General features: G+C 41.3%; 1 protein-coding gene across 1 annotated transcript in view; it reads left to right on the top strand.

Moving 5' to 3' along the window:
* The window catches only part of LHCGR (luteinizing hormone/choriogonadotropin receptor), a 56443-nt gene that overhangs the window by 11997 nt on the left and 24439 nt on the right, over positions 1–20007 (top strand). Inside the window, exons 2-6 of the mRNA XM_049651459.1 lie at positions 6766–6837; positions 8556–8630; positions 11566–11640; positions 13979–14053; positions 14142–14219. Of these exons, the coding sequence (XP_049507416.1) occupies positions 6766–6837; positions 8556–8630; positions 11566–11640; positions 13979–14053; positions 14142–14219 (375 nt within the window). The remainder of the gene's footprint in view (positions 1–6765; positions 6838–8555; positions 8631–11565; positions 11641–13978; positions 14054–14141; positions 14220–20007) is intronic.

The following is a 20007-nucleotide window of genomic DNA, read 5'->3' as shown; positions in this document are numbered from 1 at the left end:
TAAGTCTCTATTCTATTTAGAACAAGTTCTTATGTAAAAAATACAAAAACATTAATATTCTTTTTAAATAAAGTAATGCTTCCCTCTCCCATTTCAATGAGTTCATTAGGCAAAAAGGCTTTGAGTGTCTCTGATTTCTGTCTTTTTTCCCTCCTTCTGATTTTATAGCATTTTAAAATTCAGGGTGTATAGCTCTAGCAATAAACTAATTGTCTGTGAAAGACAGATGGATGTTTGTAGCTTTCTTAAATCGATAATATAGATGGCTTTTCTAAACAATTAGGGGGAAGTGAATAAAAATATTTCACTTCAGCTGTGCTGGACAGAAGGATAGGTAAAGGCTCTGTCTGACAAGATGACCTAGAACTCCACCCAGTCTTTGGGGAGTCCAGATTGCTGCAGGACATTTTCCCTGGCTCTCATCTTCCTCTGGCCCTGCTCAGCCTGTGTGCTTCAGAAGGTGGTCCTGCCCTGGAAATCCTTATGCAATCCAAGCTCTTAAAAACCAAGGGGCGGTGGGGAACCTACAGTCGTAATTGGCTTCATGCAATACCTATCTTTAAAAGGAGAGAGTATGTCAATTGAACTCTATTTTCCCTTCACCTAGGGAGTTTGCTATTTAAAGGTACCTTCCACGGAATCATTTTGTAGAACAAAGAATCTTTTGAAAATGCAAATGTATCCCAATTGATAGGTTTTTATAAGCAAGGATTTCTAAATCTTGTGTTTCACTGAAGGAGGACACAGCCCTCCACACTGAAATTCTCCAGCTAACTTTATTTTGAGGGTTCATTAACAAGCCAGTGAGTAGACAAACGGGCTCCTACCAAGGTCATCTGTGTTATTAAACTCAGAAGAAAAAAGTCAGAGGGTGTCAAGCCCCACCCTTGAGTATTCCAGAGGCCCTAGGAACAATTAAGGAGGACCTGATAATGTGGCATTATCCTTCTTCAAGGTGACTGAGTTTATGTGAGTGCTATTTGCTTATCTGTAAACTGTCCCCTGGTGCTGATTTCTGACACAGAGTGCATTGGTGACTTGGCAATTGGGGTTGGCTGGGAAGGGGAGTGAGTCTGGGGCCCAGGTGAAAGAGTGGATGGGAAGGAGCTCTGAAAGTGGGATGGCTCTTCTGACCAGTCCCACCTTGAGGCAAAGAGGCCAAGCCTGGACCCTGCATTGGCCAGTCACTGGATGCATGCTGCCCAGGAGAGAAAATGTGATCTTGGGCGACGTGGCAATCTTTGGCTGAGGGTAATTCCAGGGGAGCAACTCAGCCAGGAACTTCAAGCTGCCCCCTCTCCCAGCCTCTGGGGGAATAAGTGCCTCAGTCCTGAAGGGTGATTTTGGCAGCCCACCACAGCATCCTCTATAAGAACTAACCCAAATGTACTGGCAGCCTCAGCACAGAGTCTCCATCTGTGCCAGGGGCCCAGTTTGAAAGTCAGAACCTAGCAGTGAGAGATACCAGGTTGAACCTAACCAGATAGCAACTAGGAACTGTTCTGGGTTACCAGTGTCTTCTAAGAGTCAGGAATGTAGGAATCAGGATCTGATGACTAAGAAGAAGGGTGGTCAGGGGCTCCGCTTCTAGATGGACTCTGAGGAGACCAGACAGGCTGCAGGATAAGGAATCAAGGAAAAAATAAGGACCAACATGAGGTCAGGGGGAACAAATGTAACTCAAGATACTGCAGGTGTACTCCTGCCCTCTAAATATTGTTAGGTTTAGTGTAGACAATGCAGAAAGACACAGGACTTCACCAGAGTCATGATCAATCACAGGATCCCAGAACTAGAGTGAATGCTTAGTTCCAATGCTAAAGGGTTGTAAAGAATGCTTCTATGTTAACTTTAACCCATAACCAGAAGGGTTGGGGGCTTGCAGACAGGATTCATGAATAAATGGAGTTTTCATAATGGATGAAACTAAGGCACACTTTGCCATCTTGTCTAAGTATTTGTTTCAACATCTGTGGCACAGGTGCTTGAGGAAAATAGGATCTGGCCATAATCCAGGTGTCACCGTGTTGTATCATCCATTCATTTAAAAATCAAAATTTTAAATGGTAAAAAGAAAGACAGAAGGAAGGAAGGAAGGAAGGAAGGAAGGAAGGAAGGAAGGAGGAAGGAAGGGAGGGAGGGAGGAAAGGGAGAGAGAGAAAGCAAGAAAGCAAGCTGTGACATGTAAAAAATACAAGTATCTGGATTGGTCCACACATACATGAACTTCCTTCTCATTCACTATTTAGGAGGCAGAGAAAACTTTCTATCCTGCAAGTTCAACCTCACATTTGCCCAAGAAGCCTGGCTCTTTGCCACCATCTGAGCTGCATCATTTGGAAGTGTCACACTCTTTGTCTGAGACAGAAAAGGCTCTGCCCTCTTTTATTTGTCTTTGCTTTATGAATAGCTTTCATTCCCTTTTTTGACCCTGGACAGCAGAGCCGTTGAATTGTCCTTGCCTTTGGTCTTTTTTTCCCAGTTCTCTCTGGCTGCTGCTCTATATCAAATCATATTGACTAGGCCTTTCCACAAGAGTTCCTGAAGTTCACACAATTCTTAGAATACATATAGGCCTAACTTCAAACACAGAAAAAAAGAAGGAAGTGGGGAGGGAAGGAAAAAAAAGGGAACTCAATACATCAAAACAAAAACTTTTCTTTTTTTGTCTCTCAGATGCAGACGGTTAAGTCAATCACACTTCTTCCTTCAAGCAACATTATCACCAGTCCATCCAAAGTCACTGTTTTCAGTTATTTATTTTACCCCCTTCTCTCATTTCCTTTCAACTCGCCATAGGCAACCATCCTAATATGTGCTTAGGTGTTTTCCCTTAAAATGTCTAATGTTTAGTGTGCGTGTATTTTAATTCTGCAAGTAGGATTTTGTATCATTACTTTCTTATTGCTCTCAGCACCATGATTCTAAGGTCCACACAGTCTGTTCTCTGTGCCTTTAGACTCCTGCTTCTAACTGCTGACCTGTTAGTTAGGTGCACTACCATTCTCTCACTCAGTAACAGACACTCGGTTTGCATCCACACCCCGCACCCCCCACCATGCCACAGTGCCACGAAGAAAATCCCTACATAGGTTACCGTAAGTATCAGTGTCAGAATTTCTCTGGGGTGTATACAGGAATAGAACTGCAGGGTTATGGAGGCAGTTGTTCACATTGCTAAAAGTTTCTGGCCTCATAAAAGCACCCATCAGAGAAAGAAGCACCTTCAAAGGGAGTACATTCAAATGGTTATTGGCAACCACAGGCCACATGAACAAACGTTTAAATGCAGGAGACAGGCCTTTGAATGCTTAGAAACTGCTGCCAACTGAAGATGAATCAGGAATAAAGACATGACACTTCCAAAATAAAAATATAAGTCAGTGGGAAAAACAGCTTTGGATTCATGGAACCACATTCTGCATCTCACTTCATGAGAACACATCTAGCGTCAAAAGCTCAGTACACCTGCGTCACCTCACCTGTCTCCCCATTCTCTGGCCCCCAGGCCCCTTCCTCCCCCCAGTCACATCCACACAGCTACCCACTGTTTGCTCAGTGGCTCCTTTCTGGTAGGAACTTTATTTTTACTCTCATCACTACTGCCTTTCCTGAGCTGCAGCATCAACGTCAACTGCAAAATTTCATCTTGCACCAGGGCTGTTCTGTAGTCACTGGGGACGGTCAGTGCATGAGCTACAGCTTCTCTCACTTCTGTCCAGCCTTTGCTCCTCATCCCTCATCCCTACATCAATCAAAAGCTCAGGCAACCTCCCTGGTCAAATCTGAGCCAAGTGCTCTCCTGGGAACCACACTATACTCCCTTTTGGATGGGGAGGCTGCCTGCTGAGAGGCTCCAGCTTCTGGCTTCCATTTGCATGAATAAACAGCTCTGAAGGGTTCGTTTTAAGCTTTTATGTAAACACTCTCCAAAATATGTTCTGCACTGCATTATCCCCAGCAATAAAGATTCTGGAATCAGAATTTGGCTGTCAGTTTTATTGATGTTGCATGGGGTACAGTAGAATACAGCTTTCTCTTCTGGAAATTTATTGACTTGGCAGTGCAGAGAGCAATAAAACTGTGTTTTTAATCAGTAAGCCAAGCGGACATGATTCCAGAAGAAATATAGGAAGCAAACATGCCATGGTAAGAAGATTTCTCCCCCCACTGTCCCTGTTCTTCTTGGATGCCCTGTTAAATAAGTTTGGGTATTGAACAATGTGCTTGGTGGGACTGTCTTCAAGAATAAAATCAAAGGACCCAGTTTGGATTACTTCTTCTAGGTTGCACCATCTCTAAGAGACTGTTGAGCAAAAGTATTTTTCTGAAATGAAATTTCTTTGCATTAGCCCCTGGAGAGGAACTGTTGGTAAGCTGTTTTGCAGGAGAAATTGTGAGAGTGTGGCATTTCTCCTCTCAAGAGAAACAAGGTCACAATGCCTGTCCCTCCACCTTGCTCACTGAGAGAGAATAGATTACCTGGGTATATATCAGAAGGAAATAAAATCATGAACTCTACGAGATCTCTGTATCCCATGTTCATTGTAGTAGTATTCATAATAGCCAAGATATGGAAACAACCTGAGGGTCCTTCAATGGATGAATGGTAAATACACACACACACACACACACACACACACACACACAGAGGAATATTTTTCAGCCATAAAAAAGAAGGAAATCCTGCCATTTGTGACAGCATAGACCAACTTGGAGGGCATTATGCCAAATGAAATAAGCCAGACAAAGACAAATACTGTATGATATCATTTATATGAAATCTAAAACAAAACAAACCAAAAAAAGTCAATTTACTAGAAACAAAGAAGAGAATCATGGTTGCCAGGGGCTAGGGTGGGGGAAATGAAATATAAATCAAAGGGCACAAACTCTGGGGCACCAGGGTGGCTCAGTTGGTTAAGCTTCTGACTACGGCTCAGGTCACGATCTCTCAGTCTGTAGGATCGAGCCCCGCATTGGGTTCTGTGCTGACAGCTCAGAGCCTGGAGCCTGCTTCAGATTCTGGGTCTCACTCTCTCTCTCTCTGCCCTCACCTGCTTATACTCTCTCAATCTCTCCTCAAAAATAAATAAACATTAAAAAAATGTTTTTCTAAAAGGACACAAACTTTGAGTTATAAGACTATGATCTGATTATCTAATGTACAGCATGGTAACTATAGTTAACAATATGGTTTTATATATATGAAAGCTGCTGACAGTAGATTTTAAGTTTTTTCACCTCCTGCCCCCCAAAAAAGAAGAGTTAACTATGTGAGGTGACAGATATGTTAATTATTTTGATCTCTGTAATGATTCCACAATGCATCTGTATATCAAATCATCACATTGTACACTTTCAATATATACAATTATATTTGTCAGTTATTCCTCAGTAAAGTTGGGAGGTAGAAAGGGACTGGGTTAGGAATCACATACTTCGGCCCAATATCTCACCATAGAAAGAACATTTTGGGCTCAGTCTACTTGCTCGTGTTACTTTGTTTGGGCTACTGAATCTCTTTGTGATCTAGTTCTTCTACTATCGAAGGGAAATACCCAACTCATACCATTGTGTGACTGTAAGGTTATAGGCAGGTGTGCACTGCTCATATAGCACCTTATACCATAGCAAGTCCCTTCCGAGACTGCAAGACAGCTCACTGATTAAATGCACTCATGATGCAGAAGATGTTCTTTCCTGGCAACTAAGACAGTGTGCTTCATAGACACGTGAAAAGCAAGGCAGCATCTCCCACCTCCACTCTCATACTCCTGACATTGACTTCCCACCTGAAATGTCCTGGTCCCCTCACCTCCTCTCTGCCAATGCTTGGGCCAAAACACTCAACTATTGTAGATGCTTGAAAAATATCAGTTGAACATTCATTCTTGCTTTGCAGACACTTTCTTCTGAGCTATCTGAACACGGGGTTCCTTTAGCGCACATATATCATCCCGTTCTGCTTTTGCTATTGCTGAATAATTGCTCTTTTCTCAACTTTTAGGTAACATATAACTTTTATCTCTATTCCAGAATGCTTAGATTGTTCCTCTGGATATAGGCAAGTGCCTGAAGGAAATGGTCTATAGATGTTCTCCCAAAATGGCATGAGATGCCCATGTGATTGAACCATAGCAGCCAACTGCTCTGGTTGGGAGGAAACTGAAATTGGCTACCTGGGGAAGATGGTATGGATCAAAATAGGAACATGTTCCTAGTGAATCTTTCCTTCTCCTGCCTGCCTGGTGTCCAACTGTATTTTCACCAGTAATTTCTTTACTTTACCCAAGACAGTTTCTTTTCCATCTTCCCAACCAGGCCAATGGGGCCACCCTAGAACTATTTATCAACTATTTACTTGGTGTCAAGCCCTGTTCTTTACATGGCTTATCTTGATTAATTGTAACAACCCTGTGAAGCTGGAATTATTATTCCAATTTTATAGATGAAGAAACTGAAATAGAGGGCTTAAATAACATCCTCAGGATCACCTGTGGAGATATGAACTCCAGTGTGTCTGATCCCAAAGTTGAGCATCTTAATACAAAATAAATATCTTTGATAAAGACCAAGAGTGAGTTATGGCACATCTCTTTATTGATGTAAGTTAGAATTCTCCACCTGAAACCAGTGTCTGGAACACTGTAGACACACACACACACACACACACACACACACACACACACACACATATTCATGAACTTGAAAGGTACCCAGTCTTAAATATTAAACTCTTGGCTTTCCTTTTTTCTTTTCTAGATCACTCACCTATCTCCCTATCAAACTAATCCCATCTCAAGCTTTCAGAGGACTTAATGAGGTGGTAAAAATGTAAGTAAGATACTACATACCAAAAGACATTCATAATTGGAATAATTAAAACTTTTGTAAGAGAAAACATAGTTGAAAGGGGATAATTCTTCTAGGAGAGAAATTGTGTTCAAGAAACCCCCAGTATTTTTATCTTTATAATACAAATAATATCTAGGGACCTTTGAAGAAAAGTACGATTTCCAAGAGTCATTAAGTTCCAGATAATTAACCTTGCTTCAATGAACTGAATGCATTTTGATAAGTGATGATAAATTTCTCACATAGAAAAGAAAATAGATTCCAATCATAAAAATCCTCCTTCTGCTACAGCAGTTATTCCCTTGTGTCACATTTTTAGATAACACCCACACAGAAGAAAATGTGTTGGAGGTTTATTGTGCATCAGAAGACAAACTTTATACCTAAAATAGAAGATGTGTATGACGGACACACAGTATTTAGAGCTGTATTGATAAAAGGCCTTTATCAAAAGTATAAAGCAACCTGATAATACAGTGTGATCTCATATTTCTGTCAGATGTCAATTCAACCCATTCTCCCTGCTCCTTGGGGAAACTTGGACTGCTCTTTAGGGTACTAATACGCAATGGGGACATTAAAAATGATTCCTCAAGACATAGATGTCAGTCTCCTTGGCCTAACCCTTATTCTTCTGCTCCCAAGTTTAAATGTTGAGCTTTGATAACTTAATGCATTAAGACCTCCTCATGAGAAAAGTAGCCACAGCTAAATAAACAAACCATTAGGTAGGAATGAAATTAATCCGTCCAGCAACAATCCATTACTGTGTTGCTCATAAAAGACATTAACTGCCTTAGGCTCAGCCTTTCTGTGGGCTAAAGCTCTGAAGTCTGAAGGCTTCAGTGAATGTTAACCTTAGAAACACTCAAATGTACAATTTGTGAATTTGAGACTTTTTTCTCAGCTGGTAGCAAATGGTAGCTTATGGTGGAATTTTAGGGTAACATTGATATTACCTGCATGCTTGAGATGGTATACGGCAAAGCTGGGCCCTTTATGTTCATGTCTTTAGAAAAAAAAAAAGCCATCCATTAATCCATTCATTCATTGATACTCTATGTACCAGGCAATATCAAGTTGCCACAGATTCAGAAGTGAACAAGACATACTCCTTGTCCTCAATTTGCTAAAAGAATGAGAAGAACAGCCAAAGAAATAGACACAACCTAAAAAGGACACTACGTGCGGAAGTTGACCACCTCGCAATCACCTCAGAGCAGGATTTTGGGAAAAGGGTAAAGAGTTATGAAACAATGAATGTAACCCAAATTAAAACCTCACTAGAATGATGGAATTGGGAATCCAGACATCCAGATCCCGGTCCTAAGCCTTCCCATAAGCACTATTTGCCTCTCCTCTGAGTCTCAATTTCCAAAGCTGTAATACAAGGGAATCTGACTAGATTTCCTCAAAAGACCTGTCCACTTCTAACAAACTGTGACTCTTGAGTCATAAGATGAACAAGAAAAAAAAACCTGTCACATAAACAGGGATTACTGAAACCCGCATTTCAACAGCACCTGGGTTACAGATGCCCATCAGTGCTTCTAAAGGGAGATGGCAGCACTTGATGATAGGAGGACAACTTAAGGCATCCCACTGGAGCCCCCAGTTGTTGGGTCACACCCATAGCTTATTATTATGCAGACATGGTCATTTCTTTCATGTTTCTTCCCTTTTTTTCTCTCCCCTAGTGAAATCTCTCAGAGTGATTCTCTGGAAAAGATAGAAGCTAATGCCTTTGACAACCTCCTCAATTTGTCTGAAATGTAAGCATCAGCTAACACATAGTTTATTGCTGTACACTATTACCCTCGCTGGCTGGAGCCTACTCGGTATTTGTATTCAAGCATCCACTGCTAGGAATCCAAGAGGAAAAGACTGCAGCAATTACTAGGTCTGGGCAGGCACTAATTTCTCTCACTGCAGTGGCCTGAAGGTTGCCATGGTGACAACTGCTTCTCCCTGGGAGCTGTATAAACTCTGAAACATCAGAACACAAAGTTGGAAATTAAAATTGACATTGTGGAGTCCTGCCAAGTAGCTCTTACCTTATGGAAGGGAGGGTATGAAGTACTTGGGGTAGTGGGAAAATCTGAAAGGGAGCTTAGAGATCATGAATTAGTACATTGGGGACTGTTTGGACATCTTCATTTAATCAGTAAATGATTCTTGGAAACCAACCGTGTAAAAGCCCTGTGTGGGACATGTGTATGTGTTTGTTATTCTTATTGTGATGTGTTAGAATTGAGTCTTAAAAAGAGTTCTTTCCAAATTATCATTTTCCTCCAATTTACAAAAAAAGATGGGTGAAGACTGGCTCAATTCAGTTTTCAGATGATGAACCTACAACCCAAAGAGTTTAACTGACTTGTCTGATGTCACACAGCAAGTTAGTGCTAGAGCTGGGGCTAGAAATTGGTTCGTGTAACTCCTAAGCCAGGCTTCTCTGCTGCCTTGTTTGGCTCAAACCTGAGCTTGTACAAACTTCACCTGCACAGGAGTTTTGAAAGTTAAGGGAAGGGGAAGGATGTTAGCCACAAACATTTTCTGCACACTTGTGCCTGGCATTTATTTCCTCAAGGTTGTATGAATCCTCACAGCCACCCTGCAAAGTAGGGTAATTATCCCTTTTGTTCAGGGGGAGGAATGGAGGTTCAGAGGGTCAGTAATTTGACCAGTGTGGCACCGTAGACAATGGCAGAGATGAGATTCCACCCCAGCCTGTCTTTCTCCAAAGCTTATGCATTTTCCACTACACTACAAGGCCTCCCTATGAATGGTCCAATTAGCAATTATCTAAAGAGAATAACTGATTGATAAGTATGTGAGTACCCACCACATGTCCAACCAAGGGTCACATGCTGCTGGAATACAGAGGAGGTAAAATACAAATCTTCCCCAGGAGATGACATTATAGTCAGGGAGGTGAGCCTAACTCACCAACCAATTATGGGGAAATCTAAAATACTATAAATGTAGATTTATAGTCTGGGCTTGGCTATGAAGTAGAATTGGGGGTTGGGGGAGGAGAGAGAAGGTCATTACCATTATAGATGACAGTCCTATCCCAGACCTCAAAATCTGTAGTTTTAACAGACTTCCCAAGTGATACAGAAGCACAGCTTATACTGTGAACCACCAGAACAGCTTAAGATAAATAAATTGCTCGTGATGCAACAGAAAGAAAAATAAAATGCTCTAACGGAAAACTTACGGACTTTTCCCAGGGAAGGCCCTGAGACTAGGATGTTAGCTCCATACAGGCTCTTTTTGTTCACAGCTGTATCCCCAGTACCTAAAACAATGCCTGACACATGTAGGTGCTTAGTAAATGTTTGTTGAATGAGTGGTTTAAGGTCAGACCACCAAAAATCTTTAAGAGATAAAAGTTCCTTCCATCCTACCCACATGGCCCATGACTGCTTGACTAAGTTGTTGTAAAAATAATTACAACAAAACATTACTCACCTCTAAAGAAATTGAACAGACATAAAAGTTGGAAACAGGCACCAATGGTGGGTAACTATAGTAAAGGGGAATGAACACTAGTCTCAGAGTCAGAAAAACTGAGTTCACTTCCAAGTTGTACTACTTCTCAACTGTGTGACTAGATACAAATCATTCAACACCCTGATTTCACCAACTATAATAATAACTGTTAACACTGGTTAACAATTACTGTTAACTAGTAATTGTGAACCAGACACACACATATTTACTCCTCAAAAACTACCCTATGAGGAAACCGAGCTTTAAATGATGTAACCAAGGTCATATAATCAGTAAAACCAAGATAAAACCAGGCTGACTCCAGAGCCCATCTACCTAACCAATACACTATATTTTCTCTATAGAACTAGAGCAATTATCATTTCTTTGAGTGGTCATTGCATGGGGAAAGAGAATCAAAGGCATTGACTGGCCTTTTATTTAATCCAAAGTAGACAGGCAACTGTGGCTACTTCTCAAAGGGTCAAAGTCACTGGAGAAGTAGGGAGAAGGGCAACCACCGTGGAGTTATGGCTGTACTTACATACTGTACAAGGCCTAGCCTCATACATTATCTCTACCTATTCTATTACTCATTACGTAGCAACCTCTGAGGTAGGAAGAACGCATATTATTATTCTAGTTTTATGGAAGGGCACACTAACTCAGGAAAGTTAGGAGGCTGGGCATCACCACACAACAAATTATTTATAGAAGGGGTATAAAATCCCCAAATCCAAGCCCCTGGATTGATCCAAAGACTGAATGCCCATCTGGATAACTGGCAGTGCACCTGACAGCCCAACACGAAGAGGACCAGTTTGCCTGTAAGGGAGAGTAGCCAATTTGCTCATCCATCCTGGGAGTGGAATCTCCCATCACCCCCTAGTGCGTGGGCTCCACTGTAGGGCAGGACCAACTTGGCCAGGAGTCCTGGAAGTTGGTGCTGCTTCATAGAGTGGGGTGGAACAGGCTGCCAGCTATGATATTTACACCTGCCCCAGCAAGAGGGTGAGAGCAGAGCTTCCTGGCAAGAACCATTTGGGTCCCACCATGCAGTTTCCATCCCCAGGCTCTTAGGAGCTCCTCTCAAACCTATGAAAGTCACTTGATTTTTGTTGGTGCCGTTTTCAGCCAGCATCCTCTGGTGACCATGGTCTTGTGCATTCCAAACAATACACATCTGTTAAACTGCTGCCTCTCTCTTTACAGACTGATCCAGAACACCAAAAACCTGGTGTACATCGAGCCTGGAGCATTTAGAAATCTGCCCCGGTTAAAATACCTGTGAGGATTTCTCCTTTTTGAGAAACTGGGAGGGAAGTTGGGCATCTGATGAAAGTCAAAACAATTAAAAGATTGGAAAGAATTTTTTTAACTATATACTTAGCAGGATTTGCATGTCTGCCTTCAGCCTTCTGATTAAGATTTAATCAGCATTTCTTGTCAGCCACCAGGCTGGGTGCTTCCAAATCCATTTAACCGGCTCCTGACCTTTTCACTCTCCAAAAAACACACGAGAAGAATATCACCCCCTTTGCAATGGTTTTCAAAACTAACAGTGGGGTTGGGGGGGTCATGACACTTTAGAGAAAAGGATAAATCAGGAACTAAGGTGAGGTGATGATGGAGATAGAGCTTAGATGAAAGTGGAAAAGGCAATTCTAATTTGACACCCATCCCTGGTGAAGAATTATTGATTCCTTCACCTCATTTGTTCATTTATTCAATAAGTAAAAACTTTTTAAGTATTGCCTTGAAGTAGGCGTTGTGCCATGTAAATGAAATCATTATGTCCTATTTCTATTTCCCTTTAAATCTTATTAAATCTACTAGTTACAATTATAAATTGAGTACCACTATAACCCAGCAGACTCACTGCCTTGCCAGCAAAATCAAAATTCCTGAAACTTGATACAATCTATAAATTGATCACTATGGATCTTCTCACATGCCAACCAATCACTTGTTCACACAGAAAAATTTAAAGCCCTCTAACATAGATGTTCTGTCTCACTCTTTTTCCTGATAAGTTAAATTTCATAAAATCTTCAGAAGATGGAAGTTCACAACCCCCACCACCTCAAAAAAAAAAAAAAATTGGAGAGGGAGGAAGGACATCTCTCTGGGTCTGTGTTCCATGCCATCTGTACAGTCTCGCCCTGGGGCCTCCTCCAGGAGCTGCTGCAGGCACTAGCATGGCTCCTTTGGCAACTCGAACACTGGATGATTCCCAGCCCAGGTGTTCTGCTTTTCCAGGCCTCTGATGGTCTGCAGGAGACATAAGCATCTGCAGTATCAACCACATTGGGAAAAACATAAGAAAATCCCAGAACCAAAATTGCCCGCTATAGTCCCTTTTTTACCCCCCTGAAGAGTGATATTCCCCCAACCCCAGTACACATTGCTGTCTAAGCTGCACTGCCATCACTAGCCGTAAACAGGGCAAGGATTCAGTGTAGTCTGGAATTACAGATAAGAAGGAGAATCAGAAAGAACCAAAGAGAAACCTGGCTCCCTTTCTTCCATTGCCACCAGAGTGCCAGGCAGTTCATATCAGTTTCTTCAGTCTATGATAGGTGAATTTAAAACTTGTTTAGGGGAGGGGTGCCTGGGTGGCTCAGTCAATTAAGCATCCAAGTTTGAGCCCCGCAGCCCAAAAAAAAAAAAACTCAGGGGCAATCCAGATTCCTGGATTCCTCTAAAGGAGTCCCACTCTTGTGCAATAAAATATCCTTCAATTTAACCTATCACTGAACCCTCTCTCTTCTTTGAAGTTTAAACAAAAGGTAGGAGGAAGAAGAGTCTTGAGTAGCTCCAATAACCAAAAGAATGTTCAATGATTTCGATAAGTTATAAGAAAAAACTCCATGAACCAGTAGGTAGCTAAATAAAAAACAAAGATTTTTAATAATGAGGGATATGGATCTCTCACATGGAGATTAATATTCCTAAAATCTTTTTTTAATTTTTTTTTCAACGTTTTTTTTTTATTTATTTATTTTTGGGACAGAGAGAGACAGAGCATGAACGGGGGAGGGGCAGAGAGAGAGGGAGACACAGAATCGGAAACAGGCTCCAGGCTCCAAGCCATCAGCCCAGAGCCTGACGCGGGGCTCGAACTCACGGACCGTGAGATCGTGACCTGGCTGAAGTCGGACGCTTAACCGACTGCGCCACCCAGGCGCCCCATAAAATCTTTGAGTTAAAACCTATTCAAAAGTAGAGGGATGCTTTCCAGAACTATCAAGAGCAAATTACCGAAAAGGAATGGAATGGAATACAATAGAAAAATGCAACTGATACAATAGGAAAAGACAGGCTGGAAACATAAATGTAAATGAAAAAGAAAATGTAAATGAAAAACATAAATGTAAAAGTATAGTCCCAGCCCCTAGATCTTTAAATAGGAGCCTTACAGCAACTTCTCCCATAGTGTTAGGGGCTTTAAAATTCTGACAACCTTCAGCAGCTAAAAGTGCTACCAATAAAGTCAAACTCACTATTTTTTTAATTTAAAAATAGTCTTTGCAAAGTGCCTTTCTACTGCTTTTACCTTTATGCCTTAATAACAATCACTTTTATTCATTCTCTGCCCACATCCCCACCCTGCCCCCAATCACAGGAGCATCTGTAACACAGGCATCCAAGAGCTTCCAGATGTTACGAAGATCTTCTCCTCCGAATTTAATTTCATTCTGTAAGTACCAGGCTGATTGCTATGCATAGCAGTTTCCTATTTGAAGCTAAAATTTGGAAAGTAAATATTTCTCATTTTATTCCTCAAGGGAAATTTGTGATAACTTACACATAACCACCATACCAGGAAATGCTTTTCAAGGGATGAATAACGAATCCATAACACTGTGAGTAAACTCCCAGATTCACGTTCTGCCATACAGGCTCCTGCTATTCTCACTTCTAGCTTGAGGTAAGCTCTTTCTCATCTTTTACCACATTCCTCATTCACTGGTAAGTCTTTATGACCTAAAATGCTAAGGGTGAGAGTAGTTGCATGGGATTACAGCTGGGTCATGTGTTCACACAACAACCAACTGACCCATTCAGTTTAAAGTTAATGAGATGGACCCTGAGGACTTACAGTGACCAAATTTCCAACTGATGAAATTGTTCATTGCATCATTGGAATGCTCTAAAGCTGAGAAGAGACAGCCTGGAGGGAAATGGCTGCCCTCATGCAAAGAGCACAGAAATTTCAAGTTTCAAATGAGAAGAGTTTGGAAAGATATTCTCCAAGTAGGTAGAATAGTTGATCGAGAAAGCCTGCATTCACTCACTCACTCTCTCTCTCTTTCTCTCTCTCTCTCCAATGTTTTACTTTGCTTCTGAGGAGCACCATCTATACCCATTCCCTACATCCCTTAATACTTGAAAATAATGTCTTTTTATTTGACAATCACGCATCAGGTTACCAGGCTCACAGGCCCTATACCTTTGATGCTCTTTCCTAAGGCATTGTTATTCAAAGTATGATTCATGGACCAGCATCTACTGCATCTTCTAAGAGCCAATTAGACATGCAGACTCTCATGACTCAGAACTACAGACTTGGAATCTGCAAGTTCCCAAGTGATATGCATGCACATAAAGTTTAAACGGCACTGCACTAAGATAACCCAACTTATTATCTTCCACTGTTCATCTGCCTGACTTCCTTCCCTCTGGGATCCCTGCCATCTTCTCCTAGGGCACTCACCTTTGCCCCACCATTCAGAACAAGAAATCTGGGCACCACATCTCCCTTATATCCAAAGCCCAGTGACCCATATTCAATTCTTCTCCCCACATCCATATCCCTCTCACTTTTTCTGCTTTGGTTACAGCCCAAAGCAGGGCTATACTGAGTCAATAAATGAGCTTGCCCTTAAAGAAAGAGCATGCATTGGATGACCCCAAAATGAGGAGGTAGTTGTGAAGCAAGAGAAAAAACATCTCAAAGGAGTCTCTTTTATATCATGGATTCTAAATATTGGTATCAATGTATATTGCATTTGTATAGAACTTGTTACTTTGTGTAGATATAATTCCACACATATAATTGTCATATTACAAAGCTGTAGCCAATGCAGCTCCAACTCAGAGTATTCAGAGTACTGCAATCAAAGAATACAGAGCAGAAACCAAAAAAAAAATTTTTTCTTTTCAGGATAAATTCTTTATGTGCAGCCCTTGAATGCCAGGGAAGAGACAGGAGATAGGAGATCCTAGAAAATCTTCTCTATAGTCTTTCTGCTCCTCCACTTTCCTCACATACTACAGCTCTTACAGCTCTTTATAAAGTATTTCCAACTCACTGCTGAATGTATCAAGAAGTATTCATTTATCGTGTCCCCTGTGAGAGACCAACCAAAAACTGAGTGGGGAGTTACTACATGTCTCAGGATTTAGGGTCTTCCTATGTCTTTATTTAGAACACAAAAGATGTAAGATCCATGTCCCCAAGAAGCTCAGAATCTCAACTATGAGGAAAAGGAGAAAATATGGGGCAAACATGAAATAAGGAAAAAATAATACAAACTAGTAGATATTCACTGTGAGAGTTTGTATTACACAGAAATGAGAAGTCTCGGAGACGTCCTCTTGGGCTGGAGAAATCAGAGACAGCTGCTTGAGTTAGACCTCACAGTATCAGTAACAATTATATGGGTAAATGTGACAATAGCAGCTAATATTTATACAGCACTTAGTAAATGCCTGCACTGTTTTTAACTACTTTTTAAAAACTCATTTGGGGCGCCTGGGTGGCTCGGTCGGTTAAGCGTCCGACTTCGGCTCAGGTCATGATCTCACGGTCCGTGAGTTCGAGCCCTGCGTCGGGCTCTGTGCTGACGGCTCAGAGCCTGGAGCCTGTTTCAGATTCTGTGTCTCCCTCTCTCTCTGCCCCTCCCCTGTTCATGCTCTGTCTCTCTCTGTCTCAAAAATAAATAAACATTAAAAAAAAATTTAAAAAAACTCATTTACATCTCACAACAACCCTATGAGGTAGGGCTTTTCCGTGTGGAAACCAAGGCACTATGAGGTTAAGTGATTTGCCCAAGGTCAAGACTTAGACCCAGTCTGTCTTCAGAATCACAATCTTAACCATTATGTGGTCCCACATACCAAGAAAAGGGGAGTGAGTGGTCCCAGTGAGGGGATAGCATGAGCAAAAGCACGGCTGTGGAAAAAAGGAAAACAAGATGAGTCTTACTTATTGGGAATAAATGTCCAGCTAAAGAAACAGGAAATAGGTTTAGATAAATGGCAGGGGTGGAAGGGAAATTGGATTACTGAGTCTTGAAAGCTGGGATACAGGATTAAAAGCTAAGAAGTAACTCTGATAAAAGTAGTAAGAAGAAGAAACCACCCAACAGAGTAGCCTTTATTCAAACATCACAAATATTCAAGACTCCCTTTGAGTTTGACCTAAATCTAAAAATAATCAGGAACCAACTGGCATTCCTTCCAAGTAACATGCAGCCATTGGAATGAAGTGGAAATGGAATGAAAGGACAGAAGATGTGGAGAATGATCAACACGGAAACAAATGTTTGGATGATCCACAGGATTCTGTGAGCTCCTAGGATGGGACCACCCTACCAAACTCAAGGAACAACCAAAGATTCCTTTCACACATCACATTTCAGCATGTGCACATGAGAGCTGCACAGTATTTTTATTATGGGGCCATTAACTTATGTTAGTTATGATTTTAAGAAGAATAGTGCCTACCAGCAGGGGATAATTGCCCCACCTCTGAAGTTAATGAGGATTGCAGATCCACCTCTCCTAGGTGGCCCCAGGGGGAGGGGGCATTGTGCTTCCATTCCTTCCTCACTCTCAGCCCTTCATCTGGAAGGGGAGCAATTAGTCATTTGCTTGGCACTTGTTCTCAGCTGAATGGGCCCTTCTGTAAGTGAAGGACCCCGTGGAGCACCCTGCTGGAAAAAGGGTATTACACTTAAAGAGGAAAGCCTTATTTTCTCAGCTATAAAGTTCAACTCCCTAATTAGAAAATAATGAAAGCAGGCCTTATCTCTTCATTATTAGTAGTATTTGAAATTTTGCTTTTTGTGGAACCTTTCCTGCCCTCCCCCCACCTAAATCTTTACCAACTGTGAGCTCATTTAATGAAAACAGAACACTTCACTTGATGCTAGAGAAGCTCAGTGGGGCTAATGCTAAAACTATGCATTATACTCTTACGTCCCTTTATAGCCACTTTGGCTTTTCATTAAATCTCCTCAAGTGGCCACCTTGAAATGTACCCCCCCGAGTGAGCAGGATTTGGCTGCATTGCACCACCTTTAAAATATTCTAGGTGACTGGTCATACCAGTCTCAAAAAAGAGACAACTTTGATTCATGTCTGAACTCTACAAAGAGAAGGAAAGGTCATGGCAACTAATTCCCTAAGGCCCTTCAGAGAAAGAATGCCTGGGAAAGGATGACAAGATTCCAGGTTGCACCTGTCATAAGTCACACTCAAGAGGCTGCTGGGCATTAAGACAGAAAGCCTGGATTCTAGTCCCGGCTCTGTGTCTATGAACCTTAGTCAATTACACCACCCAGACATGCCTCTGTCTCTGTGTATCCAGTGGGATTATTAATACCTTTGGTGCAAATCCAATCGTGTCATGTCAACTACACAGCATCGCCATGATTAAAAGCTAATATTCAGCAAGCCACTTGTTTTAGACCATCCTGTTTCATCTTTTTTTTTTAATATTATTTATTTGAAAATTTTTAATGGAAAAACGGAGTCACTTTCCATTTGTCTTTCCAATGATACCCCTTTACATCTTACCTAGATTTACCACCAATTAACAGCTTGCCACGCCCACCCCATCTCTATGTATCTTAAGTATACACAACACATTTCCTTTTGGGCAAACCATCCAAAAGAAGTTTATAGATATTATGATGCTTCATACCTTAAACATTTCAGCATGTATCTCCCAAAAACAGGGACATTCTACATAATTACACCATTATACCTAAAAAAATGAACTTGAATTTAATGGCATCCTCCAACCCATACTCCACATTCCAATGAAAAAGTCCTTTATAGAATGTTTTTAAACTCAGACTCCAATCAAAGTTTATGCATTGCATTTTCACTATTATGCCTCTTTAGTCCTCCCAACCTCACCTCCACCCCAAGATCCGCTCCCCTGCCTTCCTCTGTTCTGTATGACACCAATTCCTTGAAGGAGCCCAGGCCAGTTATATGGATTCATTTGACTGTATTGTCAGGATTAGATTCAGGTCAACTTTTCTGCAAGAACATTGCAAAGGGCATGCTGTATCTCTCCCAGTACATCAAACCAGAAAGCATGTCATGCCATGCTCCTTGGCCATTTGGTTAAAGTGGTGACTGCCAGACATCTTCATTGTAAGAGCACATGTTTCCCTTTGTCGTTAATAATAAAGCATGGTGGGAGACTTTGAGTTGATGCCGCTAGCCTGTTGGCCAATAACCCTTCATCTGATGGTTTCAGCATCTGCTGATTATTCATTTATGTAGGGTATTACAAAATGGAAGTTTTAAATCTCATCATTCTTCCACATTTATTACCAATGCTCTTCCATAAAAGAAGAATCCTCTCTCTCTCAATCTCATTCTTTTTAAATATCACTGTGGAAGTAGATTTTTCAAAAATTTTATTCAATATATTATAATCCATTATAATAATAATCCACATGAACTTGGCTGAGGGCAACTTGAGGGGGAACATAACAACTCCATGCTGCCAAAACACAGGAGGTATGCCCGCTTCAGAGAGAGGGTTCCCCTGCCATTGGGAATGTGAGACCCACAGAAGTGGGGGAATTCTGATGAACATTCAAAACCAGGGTCATGGCAGCATATAGAGATTGGCCTGATGACAGTGACTGGTGACAGTTATCCATACAACCACTGCCAGGACATCCACTAAAGAAGTGTCTCCATATACTTCATACACAAGAATTATTCATACAAAAAAGGACTGCAGAAAAATACCACAGGGAGAAGAAAGAGGTGAATTTAGGATCCCTGTTCTTTAGGTAGGTATTTGTATAGTCATTTGATAAAAATTTGCTTATAGATATACCACCATAGGGCATATTTTCTGAAATAGAAACCCTGAGGCCACTTTTTGAGACCCTGCAGATCTGCAAACATAAATTAAGCTTTCTTCTTTAAAATCATCCAAAAACTAGGTGGTTATATGATCTAAAAGGGAACTATGAAAGACCATCTAATACTGTTAAAATGCCAGAAAATGCTTTTAGAGCCCCAGGAATATTAGGAGTTTGTTTTAAGGCAGCATTCACAATTAGAGTATCATCTGTGATTAAGTTCTAAAGCCTGAATCCTATTTTGAATAAAAAGGTGACATTCTCTCTTTTTGAGTCACAATTACTGACATTTGAATAGAGAACACAGACAATGCTTTAAAGTAAGGTGCAGCTATTGTAATACAGGAGAGGGGGAGAAACCATTTCCGTGCCTGTGACTGCATCCCCAAGGCAAGGGAAGCTGTCCTCATTTAATTCTGACACCATGAAGTCTTGGGAAAAAAGTTATCTGAAGTGACTCTCCAGCTGTTTTAAGGGGCATTTTAAAGCATTGTGCAGGCCTGACAGCATGAGGCCTCCCACTCACATTTGT

The sequence above is a fragment of the Panthera uncia genome (genome assembly GCF_023721935.1).
Source record: "Panthera uncia isolate 11264 chromosome A3 unlocalized genomic scaffold, Puncia_PCG_1.0 HiC_scaffold_11, whole genome shotgun sequence".
Lineage (NCBI taxonomy): Eukaryota > Metazoa > Chordata > Mammalia > Carnivora > Felidae > Panthera > Panthera uncia.
Note: the sequence above shows the minus strand (reverse complement) of the source record. Positions and strands in the feature narration are given on the sequence as shown.